At 43.6% G+C, this 23398-nt stretch overlaps 1 protein-coding gene across 3 annotated transcripts in view; it reads right to left on the reverse strand.

Annotated features, from left to right (window-relative positions):
- GPD2 (glycerol-3-phosphate dehydrogenase 2) overlaps positions 1 to 23398 on the reverse strand; it is a 248117-nt gene that overhangs the window by 50024 nt on the left and 174695 nt on the right. For all 3 annotated transcript variants that reach the window (XM_033943995.1, XM_033943994.1, XM_033943993.1), the window contains exon 9: positions 17930 to 18123. In XM_033943995.1, the coding sequence (XP_033799886.1) occupies positions 17930 to 18123 (194 nt within the window). The remainder of the gene's footprint in view (positions 1 to 17929; positions 18124 to 23398) is intronic.

Below are 23398 nucleotides of genomic sequence, written 5' to 3' on the forward strand. Positions count from 1 at the left end.
GAGAACTGAATATAGATCCATACTTGAAAGATTTTAAGCACTATGAAACTGAATCAATGACGATATACGAGGGCAAATAAAAATTTCTGGGAGAGGCATAGAATGAAGGCATATGCCATAAGGAAGAGGCAGAGAGAGGGCAGACAGCAGATGGAAGGAAGAGAATGATGAGAAGATGAGGAAAGCAGAAACCAGACAACAAAGGTAGAAAAAAATGTATATTTGTTTTATTTATTTATTTTTGCTGTATTGATTTATTTATTGTAGCTGTATTGATAATCGTTTATTAATAGAAAATGGAAATAAGATGATACTGTTTATTGAATTAATTTTAATACATTTTTTACTAATTTAGAGACCATAACTCCTTTCCTCAGATCAGGACAGGGATACTGTAACAGCAGTATAGTCTACTGATCTGAAGAAAGAGGTTTCAATCTCTGAAAGCTAAGTGAGAAATGTATTAGTCCAATAAAACGATGGGCACTATATTTTCTTCCCGCCATGCCCCATGCCTCCTACCTATATGCAAAATATAAATTGGTGGGCTTCCCAAAGCCCTGCCAGCTGAAGATCTCTTCCTCTAGGAAGGAAGGGGAGTTTTGCTCAGAGATGTTTGGAGGTTGCATAGAAGAAAAACTGTACACTGGCACTGGTATGGTAATCTTTGTTGTTTGTTTTGAATTTTAAAATATAAGAAATCAAGAGGAAATAAAGAAGTAAATAAGAAAATAGATAAATACATGGGGCGGGGCAGAGGGGTGGGGCATGGTGAGGTGGGGGCAGGGGGCCCAGTGTACTTGTGTGCCTAGGGGCCCTCAATGAATTAATCCTGCCCTGCCAATACTGTATCTTACAAAGGACAGCTCTTGAGCAAGAAACAAAATTCAAATCAGATATTCTTCAAAGGGCTAGCCAGCTAAAATCTGCCATCTCTGCTGTAAATCCACATTGGCTCCAAGTTAGCTCTGTAGTGACTCTGAACGGGTGTGACCAAAGGGATTAGTCAGGTCTCTTTGGGTATATGTCAACAGGCCCCATAATGCAACAGATTCAGATCCTCTGCTCAATCACTGGGTGTAACTTCTATCAGCCCAATAAAACTTCTCCTTCAAGCAGCCTTGCATTCCTCTCCAGACTGTAATTCTTTCTTCTCACACATTCTCTATCTCAACAAATTACATTTTCCTATCATCTAAGACCCTCATTTTTCCATGAACATTTTCATGAGCATCCCCACCCATGTCTTAATACTGAACTGTACCCATTTGGTGATCACTGGATCCATTATAATGAGAAATACTTTCCCTATTCATAAGTACCAAGAGCAGAATGGATATCTACCCACATGGGTTCCATTTGCAGTTACTGGACAGTTATCTCTATGATATTAATCAGTATAGAGATTATAAACACATATGCATAAATATATCTTGGTATTTTAACATATCATATAGACTCTTATTGGAAACATCCATACTGCATTACAGCTGAACAGCAGTGATGTCAGCAGATCTGTACTGCTTTGATAAGTGAAAGACACACTGACAATGCTGATTGCTCTGCTAATGCTTACAATATGGATGTTTGCCAAAGTAGCAGGGAACCTGATTCACAGCAAATCAGTTCCTGGCACACTTGGATATCTGAAATTTATTGCCCAACCTGAACAATAAGCTGACAAATAATGCTCTTGTCAATAATGGTAAAGCGTTACCAGTTATACTGCAACAGCACAACTATACCCAATGGCCACTAGCCCTGCCTCACACCTTATACAGACTGCACTGCATAAGAATGTAACCTGCAAGAAAAAGTCTGAAAAATAATACATCCTATTTTTGAAATATTCATCACATCTTCATTAAAAAAAAACACCCCTAACTCCTGCCTATAAAATAGAGGTGTCAAACTGAGACAACTTGCTCATAAAGTCCAAAAATACCATCATCTCACATTCATTTTTGAACAGGAAAAATATCAGGATTTCCTGTTTGAAAGTACCTGAGAAGAATGTCCTTGCACTAAAATCATCGCTTTGCAAAATACGAATTAAACGTGGAACTTAATGAATAACCATTTTCCAAAATAAAACGTCCAAAATCTGAACACTAAAGTAGCAAGCACAAAAAATGTCTGCTTGGTTTCATTTGTACAAAAATGGCCACAAAGATGTCCTTGCAAGAGCAAAGGGGCAGTGCAGTGAACTTTAAACAATGGGACCCTTGCACAAATCTCACCTTAATTCCTTTATACAAGTATGTTATTATAAGCCTTCTAAGGACAAATAAAAAACCTACTATACCTACATCATTGCAAAAGCCATCACATTTGCTACTATGTTACTATGTATAAACAACTAAATCTGTAACTCCTCTAGCACGCTCCACACTCCATGTATGTTAACTTGCAACAAAACAACAAGGTAAGCAATCCACCAAAGAATCCAACATGAAACAAAAGAAGATTGGCAGAAAAATAAGGAGATTCAAATCAAGTTAATTCAAGGTGCTCCCAAGAACCATGCCTGATGCATTTTGCCAAACAAGGCTGGTCAACTCTAACAAAAAAAATATGTCTTTCATACAAACAGAACACAGAAAACACCTATGCCTAGTATGAAATATGTAATCACAAACTAACCTCTCCCCCTTTTACAAAACTGTAGTATGGTTTTTAGCCACGGCCAGTGCTAAAAAATGCTCTACAGTTTTGAAAAAGGGGGGATAAAATATAAATACGTAGGCAAAGGTTAAATAAAACCACCAAGAATCTGGACTGTGCATACAATGCAACACCACAGAAACAGCGATGTTCCCTAAAGCAAACAGCGATGTCCCCTAAAGTAACAGCGATGTTCTCTACAGCAAAAAAATAAATAGAATTTTTTTTCTACCTTTGTCTTCTCTGGTTTCTGCTCTCCTCATCTTCTTGTCACTCTCTTCTTTTCATTTTCTGTCCTTCTGTGCCTCTTCCAAAATTGTCTGCCTCTCCCTTCCATCTCTTCTTCCCCCCCCCCCATTGGTGTGGCATCCATCATCTTCTCTTCCCTCCTCCAATGGTCTGGCATCTGTCTCCTCTCCTTCTCTCTCCCACATCCCCATGATCGGGCATTTCACTCTCTTCTCTCCCTTCCTCCCACTTCCATCAGCATCTGCCCCCTTTCTCTCCCTTCAACCCAATTCCATCCAGTATCCTTCTCCTTATATCTCTCCCCTTCCCCTGCACACCAATTCCATTAGCCCCTTTCTCTCCTTCCACCACCCTTCCATACCACCCTGCCCCTTTCTCTTCCTCCTCCACCCTTCCATACCATCCTTCTCACAACCCTTTCTCATACCACCCTGCTCTCTTTCTCTCTCTCCAGCACCCTTCCATCCTCCTTTCTCTCTCCCCCACGACACCTCTTCCCCCCAGCAGTGGCAATGGGCCTCCCCCGCAGTAACAGCAACAGGCACCCCCCCCTTAGTAATGGCAACAGGCCACCCCCCCCAACAGCAACACCAACGAGGCTGAATGTGTTACAGGAAAGTCCCGTGATGACTGCTTCTCCTGGTCCATCCTCCTCCGACGTCACTTCTTCCAGAGCAAGTCAGTGACGTCGGAGTGGGCTGGACCGGCAGAAGAAGTCATTGCGGGACCTTCCAGTAACACATCTAGCCACATTGCTGTTGCTGCAGGTGGGCGGGCGGTCCGTTGCCATTACTGCGGAGGGGGGGGGGGGCGTTGCCATTGAAAAATAGCAAGGTGAGTTGCCCTCCTTCAGCGGGCCCCCCTCACAGTTTCGGGCCCTAGGCACGTGCCTACTTGGCCTAGTGATTAATCCGGCCCTGGGGGTCAGTATCACTGAGAGATGACAAAGGGGGTCATGTCTTATTCCCTCCAGTGGTCATCAGGGCACCTTTTTGTAACCTGGACATGACCGAAACAGGTATAGATAAAAACTTCCTTCTTTGTTGCCTTTGATGTTTCTTTCCATTCTATTATTGCTGAATGACATTTTAATTTTGGGCCCATTCTAATCCCACCCAAAACACATGCCTCCAACATGCCCCTCCCCCTTACTATTTGGACAAGCTGAAATGTAAAACATCCAAATTCTGCCTTTTGAAAATCTCAATTTGAGTATTTTAAAAAATAAGCACCATAGTGCGACACTCCTCATTCTAATGATGCCGAATTGTTTTCAAAGCCCAGCAATACATTTTGCTCCTTTAAATCTCCAGCTGGATCGGGAACGGGTTTCTTTTAAGTGAAGGTTCTGTGCATCTTCATTTGCAACTGCCTGAGCCTTTTCCCATATTTTATAACACCTTAACTTCAGAATACAGTATGCATGCAATTTAAAGCCAACTAATAGATACCACTGTTATGCAGTGGCTTAAACTCACTTCCATTATAATATCTACTACCACTGCTTTTTATCATTTTTATAGTGCTGCCAGACATACGCAGTGCTGTACATCAAACATGTAAGAGAAAATCCCTGCTCAAAAAAGCTTAAATCTAATCAAAACAGACAAATATCTCCCTTGGCCATTTGTATAAGGGACCAGAAAACAGACATTGGAATCTAATCTAATCTAATCTTCTATTTCTGCGTCGCACAATACCTAAGCAGACTCAAGGTGACTTACAAAGAGAAGAGAGAGGAGTGAAGAGGGAAGGGGAGGAGAAAAGGGGGAACATTTGGGCAAGGGAAGATCTGAGATGTTCAATTGTCAAAGAGGTTGGTTTTCAGTTTTTTCCCGGAATGTGGTGTAGTTGGGTTCTGTTCTGGTCGTTTCAGCAAGCTCATTCCAGGTTTTCACTCCTAGGAAGGTGAGCATGGAATGTAAGATTCACTTGTATTGGAGATTCTTTGTTGAAGGGAGGTTGAGTAGTATCCTGTTAAGGGTTCTGTGGGAGGTAGACCATGCTTTTGAGAAGAGCTGGATGAGTGGAGCTGCTGAGTTTCCGTAAAGTATTTGGTATATGATGCATGAAATTCTAAATTTTATTTGTGATGGAATGGGTAGCCAGTGTAGTTGCTTGATGAAGGCTGATATTGAGTCGTATTTTTTCAAGTTGAAAATTAGTCTTACAGCTGTGTTTTGTATGAGTTGCATTTTGTGGATCAGTGCACTGTCTATACCCATGTAGGCAGAGTTACAGTACTCCAGCTGTGGTAGGATCATCGACTGCATAATCAGAGCAAAGTGATGCTGATGAAAGTATTGCCTGATGAGTCTTAGTTCCCTCATGGCGAAGAGGGACTTTTGCACGTGAACCCAATAATACTGAATATTCTATTCTGCATGGTATTTCATCAAGTATTACTGTTATATGAATAAAATGGGATAAAATATTTGTTGCCTTACATAAATATTAGCAAAAATATGAAATTTTATAGCAGTTAACCTATTAACCACAAATACTTATCTATAGCAAGAACTAAATACTCAAAAATCCTTTCAACATTACAAAAGGTACATTTTGGAATTCATCTATATATTTTCCTATACTTTTAAAAAATCACATCATTTTCATCTTATGAAGCCACTTCACAGTAAGAAATTCCTGTATGCTTTTTCATTGACTTTTACCTGAATTTGAAAATGCAGTAAAGATGAGAAAATAGATGACAAGCTGCCAGCGTGTTTTCGCTGGACTAAATGAAGTGCTAATCACAGAAATAAGATACCATATTACATTTATAAACTAATGGAACTAGAAATAGCAGCTTGTGAGACACTATAATTAAACAGCTGGAACATATCCAAGCCTGTGTAAGTCGATAACCCTGGTACTGGCTCTGGCAGTGAAAAGGCAGGTCTGCAGCGAGTTGATATGGTTAGCACAGTTGTTAATTCAATAACAAGCAATCTATAAACAGAGCTAATTGCATAAATGAAAAACAGCATGTGACTAGGTTTGCTTCCTTCAAGTAAAATATAAAAGCACAACCAAATCAGAACACTATTTACTATGAAATACTTCAGTGTTGCTCAAAACACTACCACAGAGTGGTTTACTACTCTTTTACTGACACACCATCTCTTTTTTATTTAATTCAGCAACATAAACTTCATGATATATATTTAGGAAAATAATTTTTCAGATAAATAAATATATCATCAATCTACTGTAAAAATACATAAACTAGAAATTTCAGATCTGCAAACTAAAGGATTTTTAAACCTGAATAAACCTATCTTTTTTAGGTCCTAGCTCACGCTCCCTAACATCAGCTCTGGCAGGATACACATTTCAAATCTGTTTGATAGCAGACCCAGAACCTCTAGAGCACATGTGTCAAACACAAGGCCCGCGGGCTGAATTCGGTCCACCTGGCTGTTTTATGTGGCCCACGGTGACACTACACTTTCCAGGAACCTCCTTGAGTCCCAACACCCCACCTACCACTTTCCCGTTGCTGAAATTAAAAATCTTCGGGCATCCAACATGAAGCCAGCCTCACACAGTCGGCCTGCCCCGGAAGTGTTCTTTCTGCAGCGTCCTGTCTATGCGGGAAAAGGAAGTGCTGCTGAAATAACACTTCAGTGGCAGGTCGACAGCAGGAGGCTGGCTTCACTTCAGCTTGCTGAAGATTTTAAATTTCAGCAGCGGGGAGGTGGTAGGTGGGGGAGTCGGAAACTGGGGACTGTTGGACCGTAGGATCCAGCTGAGAGGGGAGGGCTGGGGTTGGGAATGAGAGAGGGACATGCTGCACAGGCTGCGGGGGAGGGGCAATTGGGAAAGCAAGAAGGACAGAGGCTGCATGGGCTGGGAGGAGGTTGGGAAGGACAGACGTTGCATGGGCTGGGGTTAGGAAGGGAGGGAAAGAGAAAAAGAAAATTCTTGGACATAGGTTTCTGGAGTGGGAGGGAAAGAGAGATGGTATACATGGGGAAGAGGGAGAATTGTCGAACATGATAGTTGTGGAGAGGAGGGAAGGAGAAATGTTATACTGGGAGGGAGGAGAGATCACTCAAAGAAGGGAGAGATGTTAGATTCCAGAGAAGGGTGATGGAAGGAGGAAAGAGAGAGATGTCAGACCACTGGAATGGGAAGGGGAAAGAGAGATGAGTGCAGGGAGGAGAGATGCCAGACCGCAGAAAGGAGAGGAGAGATGTTAGTTGTCGGGAAGAGGGAGGGAAGGAGAGATGCCTGACCATGGAAGAGGAGAAAGATGACAGAACATATGACGAGGGAAGGGGAAAACAGAGTTGTCCAACCATAGGAGAGGGATGAGATGGTGCACAGGGATGGAGGGGAAGGGGAGACAGTGCACAGGAATGGGTGTGGCAGGGAAGAGATAAGAAGAAATGCTTCTTATGGATAGATGGGAATAGGGGAGGAGATAGTACACATGGATAGATAGGAAGGGAAGACATGGAAAGGTAGATAGATTTTGAGAAGAAAGCAGAAAAATGGAAGAAAGTTGAATATTAAAAGTTAATGCTAAAGATGGATGTATGGCAGAGAAGTGAAGGAGAGAAAAACAGCAAATGGATAAGGTGGCCCTGGATACACAGTTAAGAGCACAGAAAGATGGAAGTGCAGCCAGAGACTGGGAAAAGATAGTTTGAAAACCAAAATCACCAGACAACAAAGGTAAGGCAAATGATTTTATTTTCAATTTAATGATTGAATTGTGTCAGTTTTGAGAATAAGGTAGGGCAAATGATTTTATTTTCAATTTAGTGATTGAATTGTGTCAGTTTTGAGAATTTACATCTAGTGTCCATATTTTGCACTGTTCAGAAAGAAATGCATTTGTTTCTATTTTTCTGGGGTTGTACTGCATGCAGAGTCTTGCATCTTAGGGTTTCGTTTGTATATATTAGTACAGAAAACCCATTTAACAGACAGCTCAGGGGGGAGGGGTGTCCAATAAACGTGATTGTCTGGAAAATCTCAATGTCCCTGAAATGACGGCAAAATAGATGCATTTTGGGTTTAAGAAAGTAAAATACTGTAAAAATAAAAAATAACAAAGCCAATACATATTGTAAAAGCAAAATTTATTTATAAGCACATCATAAGAAAAACAAATTCATTGTATTGCAGTTGACAATGAGTAAGGTTAGGGTGTTTTTTCTCGTATTGGCCCCCAAAAAGTTTCTAACGTTACTTCCCTTTTGGAACATTGTTGTTTATTAATTATAATTTCTCTAAAATTTCAGAAATGAGAATAATATTGGTGCAACTCAGGGGTCTGACAACGAGTCAATAAACAAAACCAAGTCGTCAAGATGACTTCTAACTTGACTCAGTTTCATTTTTTTTTTTATTGTAGGCTCTTCTTCATCACTCTCGTCATCTGTCAGTTTTTGGGTCATACCTTCTTGAGCTATCTCACTCCAACATTATTTGATACCCAGAATCATCCTCGTCTTCTTCCAGCCACTCTAATAGAGCTTCTTCTGTTGTATTATTTTCTCTAGCATTTTTCATCAGTGTAAAAATCTTCAACTTCAAATTCATGGAAGTGTAATTCGCTCTCAATGTCATTTAATAGTTTATTCCATCCGTTTACTAATGTTTCGCACTTTACCATCTTCTAAGCAGCTGCAAAATTATATATAGCTGATTTAATATTATATTTTTTTAGATTTTGCAATGTACATTCCCCTCTGATGTCTCTTTCTTCTGTTTCGTCTTCCAACACCAACATAAATTCTTGCTAAAATTTTTTCTTGTATATCCTCTTGGTTGCCAGAATAACTCCCTGGTCCCACACCGCAGGCTGCTGAACAAGATGAAATCGATGGGATTAGGAGAGACTCTAACTGCATGGGTTAAAGATTGGCTTAGTGGCAGACTTCAGAGGGTGGTGGTCAACGGTACCCTCTCTAAAATGTCGGAGGTGACTAGCGGAGTGCCACAGGGTTCAGTCCTGGGCCCACTCCTCTTCAACATATTCATTGGGTATCTGACTCAAGGGCTTCAAGGCAAGGTGACGCCAAATTATGCAATATAGTAAACGACTATAATCTACAGGATGCTATGGAGCAAGACCTGCGTACTTTAGAAAATTGGTCCTCGATCTGGCAGTTGGGCTTCAACGCCAAGAAATGTAAGGTCATGCATCTCAGTAATGGAAATCCTTGCAGAACTTACACCCTGAATGGAGAAACTTTAACCAGGACTACGGCAGAACGAGACTTAGGAGTAATCATCAGTGCTGACATGAAAGCAACCACTCAAGTGGAGAAGGCTTCATCTAAAGCACGGCAGATGATAGGTTGTATCAAGAGAAGCTTCGTCAACAGGAAGCCTGAAGTCATAATGCCATTATACAGAGCCATGGTGAGACTTCATCTGGAATACTGTGTGCAATTCTGGAGGCCACATTACCGTAAGGATGTGCTCAGAATTGAATCGGTTCAGAGAATGGCCACCAGCATGGTCTCAGGGCTAAAGGGTCTCCCGTACGAAGAAAGACTGAGCAAATTGCAGCTCTACACTCTCGAAGAGCGTAGGGAGAGGGGAGACATGATTGAGACATTTAAATACATCACAGGACGGGTCGAGGTGGAAGATGAAGTCTTTCTTCTCAAGGGACCCTCGACCACAAGAGGACATCCGCTCAAACTCAGGGGAGGGAAGTTTCGTGGAGACGCCAGGAAGTACTTCTTCACGGAGACAGTGATTGAGCATTGGAACAAGCTTCCAGTGCAGGTGATCGAGGCACGCAGCATCCCAGACTTCAAGAACAAATGGGATACCTATGTGGGATCCCTACGAGGGTCATGCCAAGGGATAGGGTCACTAGGGTATGGACTTGAATGAGCAGGTCAGTAGAGTGACAGTATAATTACAATTATACTTTAGGGGGTCAGTAGACTTAAGAGGGTGGGCAAATGGTGTGGGCAGACTTGATGGGCTGTAGCCCTTATCTGCCGTCATCTTTCTATGTTTCTATGTTTCTAGGCTGGAGAATAGATGTTGTATTTTTGGGAAGAAACATGCATTTAATGTTCCCATCTTGACTACATAAAATTTTTTCAGATGGGTTATCAAGTATTAACAGTGCTTTGACGTTTTGTGCTGGTAAAGATTAATTTTTCCACTAGGGCCTGATGGGCATCTACTGTGGGTTGGGCAGAGGAGGGATGGGCCCGACTCATTTCAACGGAGGCAGGCCGGAGAGCACAAAGACTCGTCCAGCCGGCAGACTTGCTAGGTGAGCCTGGGGGTTCCGGGGAGGGGGTGCATCATTAGGGGGGTTGGGGATGGGAGGGGTCATTGGGGAGGTCCAGCAGGAGGGATTGGGCACCTTCCTGCCGCGATTGTTGGGGGTGGAGGGCCTGCCACGATCATCGGGAGGGGCCTACTGGCAAGAGGGGTTGAGCACCCTCCTGCCAGCAATCGTCGGGGGTGGGTGGGGGCATCCCTCCTGCCTCATTTGTTTAGGAGGAGGGTGGGGGAGACTGGCGGCCACAGCCACTATAGTAATCACGGCAGGGAGATCCCTTGCCGTGATTAAGTATAGCAGCCGCGTCTACTTACAATGTAGGCCACCATTTTGCTGGCCTACATTGTAAGCGTCTCCTGCTCTACTAGGGAGATGCGTGGGGCCGCCTAAGAGGTTTGTGCTAGAAGACGTATGAGGAGAGACTGGAAGCCTTGAATATGTATGCCCTAAAGAAAAGAAGGGACAGGGGAGATATGATTGAGATATGATTCAAAGGTATTAACGTAGAACAAAATCTATTCCAGAGAAAGGAAAATGGTAAAACCAGAGTGCATAATTTGAGGTTGAGGGGTGGTAGATTCAAGAGTAATGTTAGGAAATTATTCTTTATGGAGAGGGTGATTGATACGTGGAATGCGCTCCCGAGGGAGGTGGTGGAGAAGAAAACGGTGATAGAGTTCAAACAAGCGTGGGATGAACACAGAGGATCTCTAATCAGAAAATAATAAGTACACATTGAAGGAACTAGGGCCAGTACTGGGCAAGCTTGCACGGCCTGTGTCCCGTATACAGACATTCAGTCGAGGATGGGCTAGGGAGGGTTTCAATGGCTGGGATGGTTAAGATGGGATGGAGTGAGCTTTGATGGAGACTCCAGTAGATGGAACCTAAGCACACTACTGGGTAGGGCTCTGGGTTTCTGGCCCAGAAATATATAAGAAAAAGGACCATTTAAAATAACTAATTTATGGAGCATGTATGGTTGGGCAGACTGAATGGACTACTTGGGTCTTTACCTGCCAAACTCAAACTCAATCCCGATAAGACAAAGTTTTTTGTTGTGTCACTACACAAAATTTCTCATGAACCCTCAATTTCTTGATCATACTTTAGCATTTCAAGCAGCTTCCCACGATAAAGAGTTTTGATCGCTACTGTTTACAGCTTGTTCTTATAAACACTTTAGAACTCAGTTGAAAACCTATCTTTTTCTCAAAATTCCTGTTCGTTATGATATTGTTTATTGTTTATAATCTTTTGTAAACCACGTTGAACTTATGGCTACGCGATGTTATGTTATGTTAATTAAAATATTTATTTATTTTTTTAAAACATTTATAACCCACATTAGACCAACGCAGCTCACAATTTACATACACAGTATTAACATATACAGTTCTATATGATGTATAGAAACATCAAGTACTGTCATAACAAAAAATACAAACAATGAACTTACCAAAGGAAAGAATCCTACAATATGCAGTGTGGGGAAGAGAGGGAAAGGAGACAGAGATTCAGAGGATGCACAGGAAATGTGATCATTGTTGTGTGCTACCTCATGTTGGAGATAACAAATTTTTTTATATTAATACTCAAAAACTAATAAAGTTAAAATCAGTAACTTCCTGCACTACTTGTAATGTGGTCTATGCATTGATCTGTCCTTACAAACTGCTGTACATCAAGCAAACTTCATGTTGACATGAAACGAGGATAATTGAATATAGCACATGTAGGAAAATGATGTGTCACATGTAAGAAAATGATGGAACCATTAACCATTAGTCAAATACTGTGAGCTGAAAGAACATAGTTTTTCCACTTTTAAGTGCTTTGTGTTAGAACATTTACTGTTCAATGAACAGCGCGGGGATATCACAAAGCAATTAAGAATGTGAGAGCAAAGCTGGATTTGTTTTTTACAAATACTATAGCCAAAGGGACTTAATTTAGTGATTGAGTGGAAAATGTTATTTTAACATTAATTATAATATCTCTGAATTGCTTTAGTTCAAATCGAGTTCCAATTGACGTCAATATCACAATGTCTTGATGTAGAGAATTTAAATATCAGCATCATGTATGGGAGACGCCATCTTTGATTAGCTGTGATTCTGGACTCTCATTGATTTCCCAAAGACGCGCTTTGCGAATCAGGGTATACTCCTGTCGGGTTTTTCTGGGACAGCTGGATTTGTGAAGATTCACGATGAGGATTCTGGGACTGTTGGATTTTGAAGATTCATGATGAGAAGATGAATGAAGAGTATTTGTCTTCAAGATAAGTACTTTAAGCTGTCCCTGTTATACATGAAGACTGACAATTAAGTTCATGAACTTGCCACCATGCACTTATGTTGGCAGCACTGTACAAACAGTTCAGTAAGATTTCATAACCTTGATATATCAATGTCTCACAGCTGTGTTCATGTTGACGTGTGGTGAGTGGTCTTGCCGAGTGGCGTTATTGTTTTTGCATGTTTTTGTATGCCGTTGCGAGAATGTCGGAGCTTGAATTAGAGCAACAAATAAACATTAAATTTCTTGTTAAACTTGGCAAGAGTGGAAGTGAAATCAGGAACATATTGTCCAAGATTATGGGGATAATGCCATGAAGAAAACAGCATTCTACAAATGGATTCAAAGTTTTTCTGAGGGGAGAGAAAGCGTCGTTGATGAAGAGAGGTCAGGGTAGCCAGTAAGGAGCAGAACTGACAAAAACATTGCAAAAATTCATTGAATTGTGTGTCAATTCATTGGCTGACTATGAGAAGCATAGCAGACCACATAAACATCGATAGAGAAACTGTTAGGAAAATCTTAACTGCAAATCTTGGCATGAGAAAGGTGTGTGCAAAAATGGTCTCAAAGGGGCTCACCGATGAACAAAAGCAAAGGAAAGTCGAAGTTTGCCAAGACCTTTTGGAGAGGCAAGATGATGTTTTAGGCTGTGCTATCACTGATGATGAAACATGGGTGTACCAATACAACCCTGAAAGAAAGCATCAAAGTACACAATGGAAGGCAGCCAATTCTCCACAACCAAATAAATTTTATTAGTTCAAATCAAGAAGCCAAACGATGTTGCTAACCTTTTTTGATATGAGAGATTACTGTATTCATTATGAATTTATACCAACTGGCCAAACAATTAACCAAGTTTACTATTTGCAAGTGCTGAAAAGGCTGTGTGAAAACATTAGATGAAAACAACCTGATCTTTTCACCAACAACTCATAGCTCTTGCACATGACAATGTACTAACTCACAGGGCACTGCTTATGAGGGAGTTTTCAGCCAGAAAACAAATAATTGCATTGGAACACCCTCCCTACTCATCTGATCTGGCCCCCAATGACTTTTTTTTACCCAAAGATAAAATAAATATTGACAGGAAAACATTTTGATGACATTCAGGACATCAAGAGTAATACGACGACAGCCAGAAAGAGTTCCAAAATTGCTTTGAAGGGTGAACTAGATTTTGACATCAGTGCATAGCTTCCCAAGGCAATTACTATGAAGGTGACTGTAGCGATATTCAGCAATGAGGTATGTAGCACTTTTTCTAGGATGAGTTCATGAACTTAATTGTCAGACATCGTAGACGTTTGAGAGAGGATTACTGCAAAACTTTCCCAGAATTGGTTGTGGACTAATTGCATTAATAACAATATTGTATTTTGCTGTTGTGAGTTTGTGGAGTTTTTTTAATGATCTATGATTAAACTGTGCCTGGTTGATTTGGAGTGGATGCTCTTATTAACAGAGCACAGTTTATACTGAGGTCTTTTTTTTCTCCACTTTGTTAGGTTGGCAGCAGGTCCCTTACCCGTCTGGAAGAGAGTTGTGTTTCAGCAGGTCCCTTACCCTGTCTGGAAGAGAGTTGTGCTTAATCGATTAGTTGATAATTTTCCTACTCTGACCCCCACATAAATTTCTGTATATTAAGAGTTATTTTACCCCCAGACAGATGGAAAGACATACTCATACTTTTGCACGATTTCTTTCCAATTTCCAATGGGTTGGAAAAAAATAAAAATTGTGTTTTTATCCTGTTTTACCCTACTTAAAATTAACCTTTTATTTGGCATTGTTGCTCAGAAGCAACATGTGCTTCTATGGCTCTTATGGGAGATCTGCATTAGAGAGTTGCGCGGGGACAGAAATCCCACCCGTCCCAGTGAGGAATCCCACCCGTCCCCGTGAGGAATCCCTCCATCCCCACCCGTCCCCGCGAGGAATCCCCTCCGTCCCCACCCGTCCCCGTGAGGAATCCCCTCCGTCCCCGCCCGTCTCTATAAACTTCAGAAATAGTTATTTCATTTAATTATGCTACTGAATTAAAGGCTCTGGTAGAAATCCATTTACAAATAAGCAAAAATTTGGAAATATTAATTGGGAAGAATACATACTTTGTAAACGTGTTTCTACCAGAGCCTCTAATGTTTATAAATTTTTATCAACACAACTAATATACTACTTTATCCTGAAGCAAAAAAAAAAAAAAAGAAATAGAATTCTTTTCCTACCTTTGTTGCCTGGTTTCTGCTTTCCTCGTGTTCTCATTCAATTCCTTCCATCCACTGTCTCTCTTCTCTCTGCGTCTGCCATTTGCTCTGTTATTGTGCCTCTCCCTTTCTCCCCCCTTCCAAATTGGTCTGGCACCCATCTTCTTCCCTCCGCTCCCCCCATAGTCTGGCATCTCTGTCTTCTTCCCTGCCAGCGTTTTCTCCCCACTCTCTCTTCCCCATTTCCTTTCAGCGTCCTTCTCCCCCCATCTTCCCCATGTCCTGTCAGCATCCTTCTTCCCCCTCTGTCTTCCCCCATGTCCTTTCAGCGTCCTTCTCCTCCTCTGTCTTCCCCATGTCCTTTCAGCATCCTTCTACACCTCTATCTTCCCCATGTCTTTTCAGCGTCCTTTTCCCCCCTTCTTCCCCATGTGCTTTCAGCGTCCTTCTCCACCCCTTTGTCTTCCCCATGTGCTTTCAGCGTTCTTCTTCACCCCTTTGTCTTCCCCAGTGCTTTCAGCGTCCTTCTCCCCCCTCAGTTTTACCCATTTCCCTTAAGCGTCTTTTCTTTTCCACTCCACCTTTCCTCCCTTTCTCTCTCCCTGCCCCCTTACCTTTGTGGCACTTCCCCGCCCGACCGACAACAGAACAAGCCCGGTCCGACAAACCTCCCTGCCCTGTAGCCGCAAATCTAAATTACCTTCTTACAGCAGCTGTAAGAAGGTAATTTAGATTCACGGGCCTGTTGTCGGTTGGTCGGGGGAAGTGCCACAAAGGTAAGGGGACCTGGCCGGCTATGCTGCACCCGGGGCGGACCGCCCTCCCCGCTCCCCCCCCTTGGTACACCACTGCCTTTTCCCTACCTGCCCTGCCGCAGCACACAGCCGACTGGAAGTCTTCCCGATGTCAGCGCTGACGTCGGAGGGAGGGAGGGCTTTGCTTAAGCCCTCCCTCCGACATCAGTGCTGACATCGGGAAGACTTCCGTTCGGCTTTGTGCTGCGGCAGGGCAGGTAGGGAGAAGACGAGCCTCGCGGCTGAGTACATCCAGCCCCGCAGGAACCCCGCGACCCTCGGAGGCATCCCCACGGGATCCCCATGACCCGAAGGGGGAACCCGCGGGATTTCCGTCGTCCCCGTTCTCGTGCAGCTCTCTAATTTGCATCTCCAAAAGTCTGTTACTTTAGCACTGTTACTCTTGTTCCACATCAAGTTACGTAAAGCAGGCGTTTCACCATCTGCCAATTAAAGGATTAATTTGAAAAGAGCAATCACCAAACTTGGTCTTGCATATTCTCTCCATCAGGCTGGCAGGCTGGTAAATCATAAGAGTGATGTGCTCTAGCTGTAGGGATATAGGGAAAATGGCTATTTCTTCAAGACCGGAGCCTGCAAGCAGAAGAGTACTTTAATATCAGTATTAGTTGAGGCTCTTCTTCATTAGACCAGAAAGTACATCAGAGTTGCACAGTCCCAGGATTAACTGAGTGCTTATCTATCTATAAAAATAACCAGGCATGACAAGGAAGTTACATATCACAGACATGTACACAATACAAACATTTATTAAGCCATCATTGAAAATCTTTAAAAACTCATTCCAGGAGAAGATGGCGGCATCGACCAGACGCTGAGATCGTGCTCTCTCTGCTTTGGGAGAATTACTCGCAAGGAAAAATGCCCCATAAGAGGAAAGGGAGCATTAAGACGCCAGCTTCCTCGACGCCAATGCTCCTACCCCATCAGCAGACGATTGAGCAATTGATACCTGGTATCTGCATCCAGCGGGGCGAAATTCCGGCAGTGGGAGAGAGTAGAGAAGGCTCCAGCCCAAACGGAAATGAGATCTCACTCTCGCCCCCCTTCACCGAACCACCTCCCTGTCCGGCTGACTCTTCTGCTTTGACAGTAGGAACAGAAAGTGTTGCCGAAGTTGCACACGGAGTTCTTAGAGGGGAAGCGCCCAGAGCAGATGAGCTTCTGCCGATGGCGACCAGCGTTGGGGAGTTTATTCCCTCCAAGGAGGTGACACTAACAGCGATTTGGGGACTGTTACAGAAAATGGACTCTGAGGCAACGAAGACTTCTACAAAGATACAAATGTTGGCTAGTAAGATGGACGAATTAACCAAGGCACTGGAACAGTCAAATACTGAAGCTAAAAATATTTTCACGGAAGTAAAATCACAAGTGAAATCTCTTGTGGACTTTAAAAATGCTGCAATTAAAGATTCAGCGACTTTACACCGTAAACTTGATAATATAGAAAACTTTAATAGAAGGCTGAATGTTAGGATTTTGAATTTCCCCAAAGTACATATCATATTAGCCTATGATATGTTTAAGAAATATTTAGTAGAAATTTTAAAGTATTCCACGGACAATATTCCCCCTTTAAACAAAGTCTATTATTTACCTTCTTCACCAAAAAACCGGGAAGCAATGGGGGTTGGAGAACAGACTCCACAATTGGACTTAAATAATATTTCAGCCATATTAGAGGAATCTATTACAGATATGACTCAGAGAATGACACTTCTGGCTTCATTTATTTTCCAACAGGACATTGACTCTTTTATGAAACTTTACTTTCGTGTTTCTAGAGAATTGTTCTACGGTAAAAAGATATGGGTGTTCCTGGATGTAACTAAGGCTACCCAGGAAAAGAAGAAACTTTTCTTAGCAATGCGACAAGATACCAGGGCTTTGGGTGCGTCCTTTTTGCTCGCATATCCCTGTAAATGCATTGTGAAATATGCCCAAGTTAAGTATGTCTTCTTTCAACCAGAGCAGTTAAGATCTTTTTTGGAACTGAAGAAAATCGCTGCTGATGTTTAGGTGATTAATGGAATTTAGAATGCAGAGTGTTATGTTAGGCCTTTCATGGTACTTTTGATTCTTTGTTATGATTGATTAGCTTCTCAATTACTTGCTTAACCCCTCCTTCATAGCTTTTTGTGGTCTAAGAAAGCATACCCGTATTTGTTTTTCTTTTATTATTGTAAAATGTGATTTTGAACTTTTGAACATTTGAACAATTATTCCTGCTGTATTTTCCTAAACAAGATGTATTTTCTTGTAAAGATATAAAACTAATAAATAATAAATACAAAAAACTCATTCCAGGAATAACATACTAAAAAGGAAAACAGCTATTCTCAAGAAAATGTTAACTATGGGTTAAAAAATCTCATATTGGAAATATATTTTAGGAAAGAGAAAATGTCATTTACCTGCAATATCAGAGCTAAGGTAATTGCGTACTTCATTCAAAATAAAGTTAATATCTTCCTCTGTAGGGATAGGATGATGGGTGACTTCAGTTGGTGTGTCTGTTGTTCCAGCAATAGTCATCTTCTCCCATGGCAAAAAGAAAATAACTCGACCATCACTGGTGGCTGGATCAAGTAGTCCCATGTTATCAGGGCTGGAAAAAACAAAAAGCGTTATTTAAAAATGTTAATTCTGACCTATGAACTCTACAATTATTTAACAGCAGCATCATTTTTAGTTTAATGAAAAACAATCAACAGGAAAACAATTATGAAAAAATAATTTTCCAACGTCTTTCAAAATGATTTAACTGAAGCAACAATAGCATATCTTAATTTCATTAAGAAAATCTATGTACACTTTTTCATCATAAAATGGCAATAAGTCTGGCAAAAAAAAAGGCACAATAAATTAAATTAATGATCCAGATTTGGAGGTACTAAGAAAACAACAAAAGTGCCTTTCTGAATATCAACGTTCTTCTTTGCAAGGCCTGAGAACCACTGGTAGCCTGCACTGACCCTAAGTGTGGTCCCCTGGCTCTTTCCCACTCTCTAGAGCAGTGGTTCCCAAACCCTGTCCTGGGGGACCCCCCGTCAGTCGGGTTTTCAAGATACCCCTAATGAATATGCATGAGAGAGATTTGCACATAATGGAAGTGACAGGCATGCAAATCTCTCTCATGCATATGCATTAGGGATATCTTGAAAACCCGACTGGCTGGGGGTCCCCCAGGACAGGGTTTGGGAACCACTGCTCTAGAGTCTTGCTACTGGCACTACATTCATATTAGTTGCTCTGTTTTCAACCCACACCATGCAGATCTCCAAGTGTTGTTTAAACTCCTTCATAACAAAAAGATGGTATATCAAATCCATGAACTTTTACTCTTTACTGATATCATAACATAGAAAGCAGTTTGGGAACTTCGGCATCGAGACTGGGTAGCTCAAACTTGCTGAGAATCATATGGTGCCAGAAGAAAACAGAATAGCTTTTCCATAGATGGCATTACCGTATTTTCGCGGATATAACGCGCACCATTGTAAAACGCGCACAGGGGTATAGCGCGCAGAAATCACGATGATATGTACAAAAACTTTTCTATACCGCGCTCAGGCATATAACGCGCATGCTGCCCGACTCTCCTCTGGCCACCCCGACTCTCCTTTCGCCCTCCCCGACTCTCATCTGGTTGCCCCGACTCACCCTGACTTTCGGTGCACTGCCCCGACTCTCCTCTGGTTGCCCCGACTCACCGTTCACCCGCCCTGACTTTCGGTGCACTGCCCCGCCTCTCCGTGCCTGTCCCCCTTGAAGTCCTGTCCCCCCTTGAAGGTCTGCCTGTCCCCCCTTGAAGGTCTGCCTGTCCCCCCTTGAAGTCCTGTCCCCATCCTGAAAGCCTGATGCCCCCCCTCGACGTCCGATTCTTCTCCCCCCTCGGCAGGACCACTCGCACCCCCACCCCGAAGGACCGCCGACTCCCCGACTATATTGGGCCAGGAGGGAGCCCAAATCCTCCTGGCCACGGCGACCCCCTAACCCCACCCCGCACTACATTACGGGCAGGAGGGATCCCAGGCCCTCCTGCCCTCGACGCAAACCCCCTCCCCCCAACGACCGCCCCCCCCCAAGAACCTCCGCCCGTCCCCCAGCCGACCCGCGACCCCCCTGGCCGACCCCCACGACACCCCCACCCGCCTTCCCCGTACTTTGTGTAGTTGGGCCAGAAGGGAGCCCAAACCCTCCTGGCCACGGCGACCCCCTAACCCCCCCCCGCACTACATTACGGGCAGGAGGGATCCCAGGCCCTCCTGCCCTCGACGCAAACCCCCCCCCCCTCCAACGACCGCCCCCCCCCAAGAACCTCCGACCGACCCGCGACCCCCCTGGCCGACCCCCCCACCCCCCTTCCCCGTACCTTTGGAAGTTGGCCGGACAGACGGGAGCCAAACCCGCCTGTCCGGCAGGCAGCCAACGAAGGAATGAGGCCGGATTGGCCCATCCGTCCTAAAGCTCCGCCTACTGGTGGGGCCTAAGGCGCGTGGGCCAATCAGAATAGGCCCTGGAGCCTTAGGTCCCACCTGGGGGCGCGGCCTGAGACACATGGTCGGGTTTGGCCCATGTGCCTCAGGCCGCGCCCCCAGGTGGGACCTAAGGCTCCAGGGCCTATTCTGATTGGCCCACGCGCCTTAGGCCCCACCAGTAGGCGGAGCTTTAGGACGGATGGGCCAATCCGGCCTCATTCCTTCGTTGGCTGCCTGCCGGACAGGCGGGTTTGGCTCCCGTCTGTCCGGCCAACTTCCAAAGGTACGGGGAAGGGGGGTGGGGGGGTCGGCCAGGGGGGTCGCGGGTCGGTCGGAGGTTCTTGGGGGGGGACGGTCGTTGGAGGGAGGGGGGTTTGCGTCGAGGGCAGGAGGGCCTGGGATCCCTCCTGCCCGTAATGTAGTGCGGGGTGGGGTTAGGGGGTCGCCGTGGCCAGGAGGGTTTGGGCTCCCTTCTGGCCCAACTACACAAAGTACGGGGAAGGCGGGTGGGGGTGTCGTGGGGGTCGGCCAGGGGGGTCGCGGGTCGGCTGAGGGACGGGCGGAGGTTCTTGGGGGGGGGCGGTCGTTGGGGGGAGGGGGGTTGCGTCGAGGGCAGGAGGGCCTGGGATCCCTCCTGCCCGTAATGGAGTGCGGGGTGGGGTTAGGGGGTCGCCGTGGCCAGGAGGGTTTGGGCTCCCTCCTGGCCCGATATTGTTGGGGAGTCGGCGGTCCTTCGGGGTGAGGGTGCGAGTGGTCCTGCCGGGGGGGGGGGGATGTATCGGACGTCGGGGAGTCGGCCGGGCAAGAGGGCTTGGGCTCCCTCTTGCTCCGATCGTGGATGCGGGTGCGGGTGGGAGCGCGTGCGAGCGGTCGTTCGGGGTGGGGGTGCGAGCGGTCCTGCTGGGGGGGTGAATCGGGCGTCGGGCGGGGTGGGAACTATGTTTAAAAACTTTTGTATACCGCGCTCAGGCATATAACGCGCGAGGGGTATGCGCGGTACGTAAAATCACGTATAACGCGCGCGTTATATCCGCGAAAATACGGTACATACAAATATATGGAGAAAATATTGGAAGATTTAAAACCTGAGGGGGGGGGTAAACTAGCTTGAAGGCATTATAAGTGGAGACAGGAAAGCAAAAGCTAGCTGCTGGGGGTGGGAAATAGAAGAATCTAGATGAAGATCAAGACTAGCAGGGGAACAGGCATAGAGAATGTATTGAAAGAGATGTGCTTATAGAAAGAGAATATGGTGTGGGGCAGACTATTTTAGTTAAACAATTACTGACTGCGCCTGAGCAGACATACTGACTGTACCAGAAGGGTAACCTCTCAGGACAGGTGTGCAACTGGGTAACTGGAGAAGGATTCTCAACCCTCATATGTTTTCTGATTTGTCTAGTGATACGATTGGCTCTCACAGTCTTTCTTGGATCTAAAAGCCAAGAGTAATTCAAAGTAGTGGTGAATTCTGTTTCAGATTGCCCTCTAAATATTTAGCTAAATTTCAAAATGTACATTATGGATACTAAGATCCTAACAGCTTAAATTATTTCTTGATAGTAGGGTTACTGTCCAGTTAGAATATAATCCCATGTAGAACTTTAGGTCCTGGTTAATATTTAAATGAAGTGCTCTTAGGCCATTTCTTAGCAGTTCTCTTTTGATTGAATTGGGTACATTTCCTATAAATCCTCTCAAGGTTGCTGAATGCCATGGTGGATACAAATCAATGATTTAAAAAAATAAAAAATAAAAATCAGATTTAAAAAAAATTTAAATCAGAATTATTTTTACTTAAATCAGATTTTTTGATTTAAATTGGATTTTTTTTTTTAAATAAAAGGCTGGTTCTAGAAGCATAATGCACGGTAATTTCCTGCATGCACTGCTAGCACACCTTAGTAAAAGGAGCCCTGGGTCTCATAAGTCAGTGGAATGCAGCAAGATGCACACATGCACATGCACATGCTTCTACAAGCTTCCAAAAAAATGAGCTGGGCTGTGCAAGGTCTGTCTGATGTCACCCACCTGTTAGAATATATCTTTCTGCCTGTCCTCAGTAAAATATACCACCAGATAAAAATAATACAGCTTATAACATATTCTACAAAATGATTCAATAATAAATAAAACAACATTTTACAAAGAATGTTGAGATCTGAACTATCATGTCCAGGTTGCAATGTGCTTAATTCCAGTTGCATTTTACAAAAAGATCTGCTAAATGTTAAGGTCTTTCATAAAATACATTCATGTACACTCCTGCATATCCTTCTTGTTCTTGGAATGTACAGCAGGAGCAGACATTTTATGAATATATACAAAGAAAAATATATTTGCAATGAGTCCAGCTGCTTCCACATGGAAATGACAATTTCACAATTTCCACATGTAAGGGATATGCTACTTCCATGTGCAACTACTCCATTTTACATATGGGACTTGGAATGATGAGTTTCCACTAACTTCTATGGTAAAGATGCAACTCAGAATATTTTGGAACTTTGTATAGGACAGGATGCACATTCATACAGAGAAAGAAAGAGATAATGGTTACTGTGGATGGGCAGACTAAATGGGCCATTTGGCCTTCATCTGCCATCATGTTTCTGTTATTCCTCAATTGTTTAAAAGTTTCTAGCAAGACCTCATTTGAAGCCTTGTGCCCAGTTCTGGAGACCACACTTTGTAAAGGATATAAACTGGAGAGAGTCAATATAAAGGGTGGCTATTAAAATGTTCAATGTCTTTTGTTGAAAATTGCGAGCCATGGAATCGAGGGTGAAAAACTCACGTGGATTAAAAACTGGTTGGCGGATAGGAAACAGAGAGTGGGGGTAATTGGACAATATTTGGTCTGGAAAAGCGTCACGAGTGGAGTGCTGCAGGGTTCAGTGCTTGGACCCGTGCTCTTCAACATATTTATAAGTGACCTGGAAATTGGTACAATGAGCGAGGTGATTAAATTTGCAGTTATTCAGAGTAGTGAAGACACAGAAGGATTACGAAGACCTGCTTGACATAAACACGCTTGAGAAATGGACTGCATCATGGCAAATGAGGTTTAACGTGGATAAGTGTAAGGTGATACATGTTGGTAACAAAAATCTTATACATGAATACAGGATGTTCGGTGCAGTACTCGGAGAGACCCCACAGGAAAGAGACTTGGGAGTACTGGTAGACATGTCAATGAAGCCGTCCACGCAATGTGTGGCAACGGTGAAAAGGGCAAACAGAATGCTAGGAATGATTAAGAAGGGGATCACAAACAGATCAGAGAAGGTTATCATGCTGCTGTACTGGGCCATGGTACACCCCCACCTAGAATAGTACTACTCGAATGACATAGTACTACTCAAATGACATAGTACTACTCGAAAGGGTCCAGAGAACAGC

The sequence above is a fragment of the Geotrypetes seraphini genome, chromosome 5, assembly GCF_902459505.1.
Source record: "Geotrypetes seraphini chromosome 5, aGeoSer1.1, whole genome shotgun sequence".
Taxonomy (NCBI): domain Eukaryota; kingdom Metazoa; phylum Chordata; class Amphibia; order Gymnophiona; family Dermophiidae; genus Geotrypetes; species Geotrypetes seraphini.